At 41.9% G+C, this 11,472-nt stretch overlaps 1 protein-coding gene across 1 annotated transcript; it reads right to left on the bottom strand.

The window, feature by feature from the left end:
• Positions 1-1,676: 1,676 nt before the first annotated feature.
• Positions 1,677-11,065, bottom strand: LOC137256927 (uncharacterized transmembrane protein DDB_G0289901-like). Its single transcript, XM_067794583.1, has 6 exons — positions 11,056-11,065; positions 8,944-9,069; positions 7,923-8,726; positions 6,468-6,557; positions 5,581-5,803; positions 1,677-2,825 (listed from the first exon to the last, which is right to left on the bottom strand). Exons 1-6 carry the CDS (start codon positions 11,063-11,065, stop codon positions 2,555-2,557), a joined length of 1,524 nt encoding a protein of 507 aa, XP_067650684.1. The 3' UTR covers positions 1,677-2,554.
• Positions 11,066-11,472: the final 407 nt, after the last annotated feature.

The following is an 11,472-nucleotide window of genomic DNA, read 5'->3' as shown; positions in this document are numbered from 1 at the left end:
TATCCCGCTATCCCTTCACCAACTCGATTATTTACAGATCGCCGCCATATAACTGGAATATTGCTTAGTGCAGCACAAAACTAAACTCACTCAAACCCAGTTTTCTCCAAGAGCAACTCCCTACTCAGAATACATTGAGAAAACAATAATGTCAGTGGCCTCTATAACTATGTACAGTTTCAGGTCTTCCCAGTGCTGGATAGCTTCTATAAGTATGTACAGTTACAGGTCTTCTCTCAAAAAAAGACATCACCTCTGCAGTGCTGGATAGCTTCCATAATTATGCATAGTTTAGGTCTCGATAAACAGACACCACTTCTGCGGTGTTGGTGCCTTCAATTACTATGTACAGTTTCAGGTCTTCTCAGTAAACAATGTCACCTCTGTTATTCTGTACATTAGCACTGGCACCATGGTCCAAGAACAGAGTCAACAGCCGACAGTAAACCTCTTTGTAGGAAGATGCTGTTGAAAACACCGCAATCTCTCTACCTCCAGATCTTGGTTTAGCACTGCATTATTTATGGCAACCGAAAACAGCAGGTGAAGGGGAGTGTTGCCTGCAGTGTCCCCGCTCAGAACATCAGCGCCATGTCCAATCAGAGAAGCACATATCAGGCACTTGACTAAAGCACAACACAACCTGATGACACAAGGCAGTGTGTAAAGGGGTCAAGGAACAGGGAATAACGCAACGTCAACTGGCCCAATATTTGTGTTGACACAAAGGACGAGGGGCGTGGTTTTAGGGGGTTTTTAAGCGCGCTGACATGCACGGGTAGACTTTGTGAAACGTGATATTCAGCTGATTCTTACACAACTATTCATCCCCGAGCTACTATGCTTCCCAGTTCCTTAATTTATGAAAAAATATCCTGTTTATAGCATGTACCACTTATACCACCACCAGTGGCAGCTACAGCAGGGCGAGGTAGCCTTTTGATTAAAGCTCTCGTCACCACGAAATCCTGGGTTCAGTTCCTCACATGGGTACAAAGTGTGAAGCCCATTTCCGTCTTCCCCGCCATGATATTGCTGAGTATTGCTCAACGCGGTTTGAAACTAAAGTCACTCACTCTTGTGACGAATGTCAAAACCATGTCGAAAGCAAGGCATTCCAGTTTCCGTAAAACGATGTTAGACAGAATCTCAATGTCAGAGTTCATTTTAGGTCCAGATATGGGCTTCTCACATTGAACCCGTGTGGGGAATCGAACTCGGGACTTCGGCGTGACAGGCGAACGCTTTAACCACAAGTCCTTCCCAACCGCCTCCACCCACATGGTTTCGCCATGTCCTGTACTAAAATAAGCTTGTCCTGATTTAATATTAAGAGTTGAAGGGAACGGAACTATGATAAAGAAACATCCACATTAGCGGGTTGGCTTTCACAGGCTTTGAATTTATGGCTAACCTTGCATTTGAGACTGGCGTCAAACATGAATAAATGTCTTGCCTTTGCATGTATTTTGACCAGTGCAGTCGAAGAGGTTGGGTTAGTTCACCTTTTCGTGGACAACCTGGACCGCTCCTATTTGAAATATATATTTACAATGTTTGAAACTGATGACCTGATTCGATTCCTCACATCGATGTATTGTGAGTATCTCCAGGCGGATGGATTAATATATGATGTACAATATCCTGTTTGCTGTTGAAAAAAGACAAAAATATTACACATATAACACATTTTATTACAAAAAATAAATACTGCCATATTTGTTGAAAGAGTATCACAGACTTAAAAAATGTATTATGCATAATTAAGAATATGTCGATGGGAACCTGGTTTTACGCTGATGCATGTGTACATTCCTAAGCATTCATCTTTGTAATACAAATACAGTGGAAGCTGTCTAAACCGGCACTCATTGGGGCTGAAGAAATAATCCGGTTGTGACAATGTGCCTCATTATAGAACTGATGATAAATGTACAAGCCACAATGGGGCTGAGATTTTATGCCAGTGTGGACAACTTGCCGGATTGGACAGATGCTGGTATTGGCTGAGTCCACTGTACAAATGTTATTTCTAATGCTTGAAGAGCGGTGAGAAAGTCATGCTGATAGAACACTTGCTCGTAACGCCTAAGACCTGGGCTCGATTCACCAGACTTCAGCAATGTGTGAAGCCCTTTCCTGTTGTCCTTCCTGACGTTGCTGGAATATTGCTGGCGTAAAACTAAACTGTTCACTAACTCATAGGGTATGATTACGCCATATGTTGACTCATTGATTGTACCTCTAGAATCAGTAAACTGTAATGGTTTCTCCAATGCATGTAAGAAATACTCAACGTTAAATGGGATATACTCCTAGTTTGCGTACTGTGCTCAAATACGCAGCTTATCTATGTAAATCTGCAGCAATGAGAGTGTATCAGGTATTGCATACAAACGAAACCTATAGCGTACGTGTGCGTCATTGCCAACAACTGATTGTAAGTTATAACACATTTTTTCCAATCCGATTTTTTCTACTTTCGTCATCGTAAACAAATGTTTAAGGTTCATCAATAACCATGTTTCAAGTGAGAAAGGCATTAACACGTATGTTAGGATGCTGTTGGCGTATTCCCGTTGAAACTGTTGATGGTGCACGTATTTTGAGAATGCTGAAATATGTTGATTTTTCCACAACGGGCAATGTGGTTCCCGCTGCTGTACGGCTTCCTTCGGTCAGTCACGTCGGCTGTACCGTCACATTCTGCTGGCTGGTTCCTGTCACTTTCCCAGTTATCAGTGTAGGCTTTGATGTCGAACCAGCCCCCGGTGGTGTCGGTACATTTCATGCAGGTATCCCACGCCCAGTAGTCAGCGCCAATACTGCACATAAGAGTAGATATCAGTTAGCATCAGATTTATATACTGTTCATCGAGATAAGCGGTATGTATATTTCATTTGTTTGCTTGGTTGTTGCACGTTTAACGCTGCATGCAGCAATATTAAAGCTATATGGCGGCGGTGTGTATATGATCCAGTCTTGACCAGACAATCTAGTGATCAACAACATGAACACCGAGACAGGCAACTGGGATACGACGAAATATGTCAGCCAAGTCAGCGAATCTGACCATCTGATCCCGTCAGCCGCCTCTTTCAACAAACACGTATTACTGAGGATCATTTCGAACCGGGATCTTCACGGGTAATGATACATGCTGCTTGAGTAATGTCGTAGTCTATCTTTGCAATGATTTTGGTTTTCGTGTTTAGGGGGTCTGGAGAAACAAGGTTAAGAATAATCCAGCCAATCGATCGATTACGATGTTTGGTACATATTTTGCTTGGAACTCAACTATTATTTGTAGGTGAATGATTTGAGCGTTTAATTGCGAATCCACCCTTTTTATATACAGTATGGTTCAAAATTATTGAGAATAGCTAAAGCATTTCATATTATTACACGAGAACAAATCAGATAAAATTGAATGTATTGTGAAAGTGAACTGACCTTTTCATGTTGTGTAGGTAACAATTTAATATTTTATCAAGTCTCCTTGAGCTTCACGGCACAGTCTAAGACGGGTAGGCATACTTCCTATCAGAGAGGTTAGTGTCTCGTGAGTTATGCTGTCCCAGTATCGGACCACTTCTCTCTTCATGTCTTCAATTTTTGTCAACCCCTTTTGATTCACACATTCCTTCATCATCCCCCAAATGTTCTCAATGGGATTTAAGTCAGGACTATATGCAGGAAATGGTAATGCAGTCACATTTTTCTCCTGAAACCACTGCTTGGCATGTTTTGCAGTGTGTTTAGGATCATTATCTTGCTGCAAAATCCAGTCATTTCCATAAAACACATGTGCACTTGGAAGGAGAAAATTATCTAATATGTTAGTGTAGCGTTGACTTGTCAGATTTCCCTCAAACACACACAGCGGGGTCGTTCCTAATAAGGATATCCCTCCCCATACATGAAACTTTGGGCTGTATTTAGGTCATCGATACAACGGTGCTGACGCAGACTTTGTCCATATTTTCACATTATTGGGATATACCCATATTGAGCTTTCATCAGTAAAAATCACATTTTCGCAGTCAAAGTTTTCATGTGCCAAACACCACTCAACACGCCTGTCTTTATGTTCTTGTTTCATGAGAGGAGAAGGAATTCCAGTCTTTTTCTCCCATCCAAGATCAATCAAATTTCTTCTAACTGTAGATTTTGATACAACTGTTGATCCCCTATCTATCATTTCATACCTGATGTTGGAGATGTTTGCCCTTTGCTTTTTAGTCGCTAAAATTCCCAGCCGGACGCGATCTGAGAAGTCCAATTTTCTGGGTCTCCCTGCTCCTTTCTGGTGCCCAAAATCCTTTCCCTCTTTAAAAGTCTTCCTAATCCTATACACAGTAGAAAGAGGAGTTCCTGTTCTCCCTACCAATGTATTTACATCATCAATTCCTTGATTACACAACTCAAAAATCAACCTTCTTTTATCTTCAGCAGACATTGTTGACAGTGCTGAGGAAAATGACGTCTGCTACAAATTCAGGGGAGGTAACTCTAATTGTAATATACTCAGTAGGCCAAGATGAGTTACCTCCCTTATACCATTACTTAGTTTTAAGTATCAGTGACTCAGTTGAGGTGTTAGGATAGCTCAAAGTAAGAAGAAAAATTCTCAATAATTATGAACCAGACTATATATTCGTAAACGAAAAGCTGAGATTGAAGACAGTGCCTTGAAAAACATCCAGCAATGATAACGTCACTTTGGACATGTTAAAACATGGGATCACTGACGTTAATGCACGTGTCTGATAACATGCTTGTCACCGACGTTACTGCACTGCGTCTGTGCATGCATTTGATAGCCAAAGTACGTGACTGACACTGTAGGTGTCGCATTAGTGCATGCATCAAGTTTCAGTACATGCTCATGTCTGATGTCATTTGTTTGACGTTAACGCACCTGTCAGACATTAATATATGCACTCAATGCAAATACAAACGTGTATGATGTAATTTAATGTAATCATAATGCTTGTGCCTGACGTACAAAACACGTGTCTGATGTTAAAACAGTTGCTAATATTAAAGCGCGTGTCTTATGTTAACAGCTGAGTAACGTTAAAACAGGTGTCTAATGTTAACAGTTGACGACTGTTCGATGTTAATACAGTTGAGTAACGTAACGACAGGTGTCTAATGTTAATAAAGCTGAGTAACGTAAAAGCAGATGCCTCATGTTAATACAGCTGAGTAACGTTAAAACAGGTGTCTAATGTTAACAGTTGACGACCGTAAAAGCACACGTTCGATGTTAATACAGTTGAGTAACGTAACGACAGGTGTCTAATGTTAATAAAGCTGAGTAACGTAAAAGCAGATGTCTCATGTTAACACAGATGAGTAAGGTAAATGCAGGTGTCTAAAGTTAGTACAGTTGAGTACCGTAAAACATGTGTCTAATATTAATACAGTTGAGTAACGTAAAAGCAGGTGTCTAATGTTAATGCAGTTGGGTAAAGTAAAAGCAGGTGTCTAATGTTAGCACCTTTGCCTAGGTGAAAGAGTGTGTAAAGACAGTTGCCTCATGTACAAAGTACGTGTTCACAGGCTGCACTCACGTGTTAAGGTAGTAGTAGTTAGCCTCTCCCACAACGTTTGTTGTCCTGACGGACGGTGACCCTTGCGCGGCGTCCACGCCATTGTACGGCCGCTGTCCTCCCTCAGCGCCTGTCCAGTCCAGGGTCGTGTCTCCGCCCGTGTGATAGTAGTACTTGTCGAATGATGAAGATGTACCAAAAGGCTGACTATCCGAGTAGCTCAACTCAACTGTGTTGCCACCAGCTGTCATGGTCAGAAAGAGTAGGTGAGGTTGGTTTTACTTTTAGCAGCATTCCAGCAATGTCACGGCGGGGGATACCAGAATTGGTCTTTACACACTGTGGGGAATCGAACCTGGGCCTTCGGCATGACCGAACGCCTTAAATAAAGAACAATATACCCCCAAAACACATATTCGGCTCTAAACATGTTTCGGTGCTGAAACGTGTGAAGCCGTGACGATATCTATGCTTCGGGAAGGTTGCTAACTATGGCTGTTTGTAATACATGTCTGGTATCGCACAATCGCAAAACTGTTTACTCAGTCAGCATTACTTGGAAACGTTCAGTGTAAAGTAAGTAACTGTTATGCCATACATACTACATATGCCATTCAGCACTATTGGGTGACACAAAGACTAACGCAGCGTGCATTCTTACTCTCTCTCTCTCTCTTTCTCTCTCTCTCTTTCTCTCTCTCTCTCGCACTCTCTAGTACTCCCCAGACACACACACACACACACACACACTCACTCTCTCTCCCCCTCTCTCTCTCTCACACACACACACACACTCAAACACACACACACTATCTCCCTCAAACATACACACACTATAGATCTCTCTCCCCCTCTCCCTCTCTCTCTCTCTCTCCCTCTCTCTCTCTCTCTCAAACAAAAGTACAAACCTGGGTTCGTCCTTGAATCGCTGAGCCCACCACGAAAGTAAAGGTCGACACGGCCTGTGTAATACATCAGTACCACGGTTCTCTGGAAATCTGTAAAGCACGTCGGAAGATAACTGTAACTGGTTTCATGGAGCAGTTTAGTGGCTGAAGCGTTCACTCGTCATGGCAATGACCTGGGTTCGATTCCAAGCAGGGGAACAGCATGTGTCTATCAACTACCCGTTAGATAAATTTGTCGAATTCTGACTGGCCAATAGCCAAAGCATACGAAACCATGCAGACAGATTTGCCAGGGTTTACGAACCATGCACCCCGTCAAGTCTGTTACGTGATGCACTATACGGGTTGTGCCAATGACCTTGACCTTACATGGAATCAGGCTGCCATGCGGCTGATCGCTTCGAAATTTTAGCGTTTGCGTATACAATCATGGGTATAAACCAAGCAATTGTTGCCATAATTTCTTATTTGTTTGTGTCAATAAGTATTTCCAAAAATATAATGTTTCTGTATTTCACTTGTCAAATTTGATAATTTTTGTTAGATACTATAGGCCATTCCGAGTTATCTCCCTTTATGACCGAAATGTCATGGTGAAACGTTTTGCGTCTCATTCTGTGGCAGGCTGAATGTCGTTGTTTACTGATAAGCTAAATTAAAAGACCTTAAAGGTAATAAATTCGTCTGACGGTTTTTTGAAAGGGTGTACGAGACTGATAGACCCTTGTAAATTACGTTTATCCTGAGGAGCTGGGCCAACGAAATAATGTATTAATACAGGGACAGTCTGAAGTTGGCTTGTCTTAATGTTACAGTTATTTGAGCGTTCCCAGGGTTTACTTTTCCTAACTATATATGGACATCAAGATTCAAATGATCCATGAGTGTTTGAAATCAACTGAAAAATATCGTTAAAGATTATAGTCTGAATACAAAGGTTTTCCGACGCCTGATTGGAACCGCAATTCTCTCATCCGTAGGCAGCCGCTCTACCGCACGGCCACCGGTGGTGGTGGAGTTAAATTATCTAATTATAGTTACTGTCATTACATTGATTGTACGCGTGCTTCAGTCATTATTATATAGCTTCTTTAAATGATCATCTACATTGTAATTACCCATCATTGGCGGCATATATGATCGAGAAAACACTTCTCGACTTTGGTAGACAATCCCCTCCCTCCGGTTTTACATTGTCTACCAAAACCTCGGAGGCGTGTTTTCTCCTATACATCTAAAACCCATGTGGACCATACTCACTTATTTTAGGCCTAAATATGAGCCCATACTCTATATGTTTTCCTCTTTGGTGTAATGCTAATGCAGCTCGCTAAGGTAAAACTAAGGGGATTAACATATGCACACAGCTGCAGGGTTTGCCTGCTCCACATGGTACATTTATGCTTGCACCCACTCACGTTTGCAAAAACTGTATGTCACAAAGACGGGGTTTACCTGGTGCGCACAAAACATTTGGCGTTGTTGTTTGTGGAACGATTGTCGTTGTAGCCGTTGTAGCCGTTGTAGCCGTTGTAGCCGTGTTCACTGAGGGTGTCGTTTCACTTGAAGCACTGATTGTTAATCCGGGTGTGGTAGGTCCACTTACAGTTGTTCTTCCACTGTTTGAACCGGATGTCGTCTGCCCACTTACAGTTGTGCCTCCACTGTTTGAACCAGATGTCGTCTGCCCAGCTACAGTTGACCCACCGTTGTTTGAACCGGAAGTCGTCTGCCCAGCTACAGTTGATCCACCGTTGTTTGAACCGGAAGTCGTCTGCCCAGCTACAGTTGATCCTCCACCGTTGTTTGAACCGGAAGTCGTCTGCCCAGCTACAGTTGACCCACCGTTGTTTGAACCGGAAGTCGTCTGCCCAGCTACAGTTGATCCACCGTTGTTTGAACCGGAAGTCGTCTGCCCAGCTACAGTTGATCCTCCACCGTTGTTTGAACCGGAAGTCGTCTGCCCAGCTACAGTTGATCCACCGTTGTTTGAACCGGAAGTCGTCTGCCCATCTGCAGTTGATCCTCCACCGTTTGAACCGGAAGTCGTCTGCCCATCTACTGTTGACCCACCGCTGTTTGAACCGGAGGCCGTCTGCCCATCTACTGTTGACCCACCGTTGTTCGAACCGGATGTCGTCTGCCCAGCTACAGTTGACCCAGCATTGTTTGAAGCGGATGTCGTCTGCCCCACTGTGGTTGTTCCAGATACCTTTGATGAATTTCCAACAACCTTAACATCGCCTCCACTGTTTCCGACTGAAGAGAAGAAGACTCATCACCAAGTAGCAATAAGATAAAGACTCATATTCAGTTGCAATCAGTCACATTTCAAAGTGAAAAACCGTTTAAATTCCAGTGTTTCACAGAACGACTGTCTTGACATCGTCTCGGTACTACAATTATCGAAGATCATACTAAAGCATGGAAGTTGTGATTTTCTTGTATATTTGGTCACCGCTCTGTGGCCACTCACCAGTCAGACCGACGGCCACACCAATGACGGCACCACTGACAACCACGCCTGCCACGACAGCGATAACGATCTTTACGAGGGGGGATAACGCACTGGCCTTGACAGCGGCTGTTCCTGCTTCTGCTCCTACTAAACAAAGAATAGGGTAATAAATCTTATTACTATATGTTTCGGAAATACAACGTAGTTGCTACAACAAGATTTTAGAGTATCAGTGATTGGTATTTTTCATTTTTTTCGCATCATGGAGTCAGTTTGTGTGGGCTAGCGCCCACTTAAATGAGAGCGCTAAAAATACTTCCTACACAGTGTCAGGTTGTGATGGGTCGTGGGCTTTAGGGGAGTGCGGTTTTACACCGCTTTTAACAATATTCCAGCAATATCACAACAGGGAACAAAAGAATGGGTTTCACTACCCATGTAGGGAGTCGAACCAAGGGTTTCAGCTTGATGAGCGGACGCTTCAAGCACTAGGTTACCACACCTTTCCTTTCGGCTTTGGCGAACAGATAGGTCACGATGTGGGATTTGTAATCGCCGTGTGATTCACTCTCGGGGCAAACGGCAACCGAAAATATAACAATGTCGTCATAATTGTTTCAGTTTCGACATTAGGATTATTTCGGGTCTGTACGTTAGGGTTGGCTATCCATAAAGATCATACAGATCGATAATCGTTAACCAAATATCGATAGATTATCGATAAATATCAAGACGTACCTTTGGCCAAAAATGCCTGAGAAAAAAAAAATTATTTCACATAATCTTGTGGCATGAATTACTAAAACCACAGTTTCTTGAACTTAATTAGGAAACAGACCATGAGTGAGTCCTCAGCTTCCGTATACTCGTACAAGCCTCGTGTGTGTGAAGATTAAAACTTGTTTATCATCGATAACAAAATCATATCGATAATCATAAATAACTTTACTATCGACGATATGTCCGATTTGCACTCACTTTAGCCAGCCCTACTAAAAGTACGTATACTCTCCGTATAAATCTGTTTCCTTAAACACGTACTTCTAACATTGCAACCACACTCATTTCTTCTCTCTCTTAATGTACAGAGACACAAACAGAAGCACAGACTGACACGCTCGCACACACCAACACACACACACACGCATGGATACATTCACACAGACACACATACATACGTACCTACAGTTATACCTACCTACCTACCTACCTACCTACCTACCTACACACACACACACACACACACACACACACACACACACACACACACACACACACACACACACACACACACACGCACACACACATACATACACATACGTACATCCATACATGTAACGGGCTAAACTCATGAAATCTCTTTACGCTTATATAAAATTGAGAAAATGTCTTCATGTACTTCATGTAAACTGAATGACGTCTGAGATATAGCTTCATTAAAAATGCTGCTTTTTATGATACATTACACAGAGATCAGTTATATTTTACACAGGTTGATCATAAGCGTTAAATGAATTCAACATGACATTTAATTAGATTGGTTACCAATCCCTCTTTACCATAGTTTTAATCAAACACTTAATCTAACTGTAGTTTTTAAATACAATACATGATGGCATGTTTTTTGTTAACCATCGTTCAGCAAACAAAAATGACATATGCCCACGTTATTCCAATATTTCGTTTCAACATTTGGGTAAAAAGCCCCAAATCTAACATATATACCTTTTCCAGTTGTGGAGTAAAACATGTGGAACAACTATATAATAAACGTTATGGAAAACAACGTCTTTTTATTGCACAGGGCTTTACTCTACTATGACTTCAGTAAATACTGGATTGTGATTGTTTAATTAAAGACATTGAGAGGTATACAATCAGCTCTAATATCTTAACAACGCTGTTAATATAGAATGGAGATACACGCGTTCGGTTTGAAATCAAATTTAAAGCTATAGTCCGTTATATACATCTGGTTTCTAACCCAGTATGTACATCTCCTAATTATTGACTCACCAACTTCTAGAATGCCGATCAAACAATAAATAATCAGATATATCAATTCATATTTTATGTAAAACTATCATATCAAACAAATGGATCCAAACGTACTGATTGTATTCCACTAACCTGCCTCCATTGCGAATCCTAAAGCGAACGAGGTACGAACTTGGTACTAAGGTTTCGAAACGTTCAGCTATATAGGACTTAGGTTTTGTTGATACGGGTCTCCAAAGAGATGGGTTTTATTTTGGCAGCTTAGGGGTACAGAAACGAGGACTCACTAGTACTTGCTCTGTTTTCGGAGTAATCTGATCTCAACAGTGAGTGGAGCCGAAGACGATGTACTGGGGGAGGGGGAGAGGATAGATGGATATCAACTGCTCCAATCAGAGTGTCGTATTCGGTGTATGCATGTACATAATGTTTACGAATATGATCGTGGTGGCATGTGTCGCTAGTTGCATGTAGACATATGAATGATATTTTCCAAACCGAGGTATCGATGACAAAAAGTGGATGGTTGGTTGTTTTTTTAACGCAACA

The sequence above is a fragment of the Haliotis asinina genome, chromosome 1 (assembly GCF_037392515.1).
Source record: "Haliotis asinina isolate JCU_RB_2024 chromosome 1, JCU_Hal_asi_v2, whole genome shotgun sequence".
Lineage (NCBI taxonomy): Eukaryota > Metazoa > Mollusca > Gastropoda > Lepetellida > Haliotidae > Haliotis > Haliotis asinina.
The sequence above is the reverse complement of the archived record's forward strand: the minus strand, read 5'-3'. Positions and strand labels throughout refer to the sequence as shown.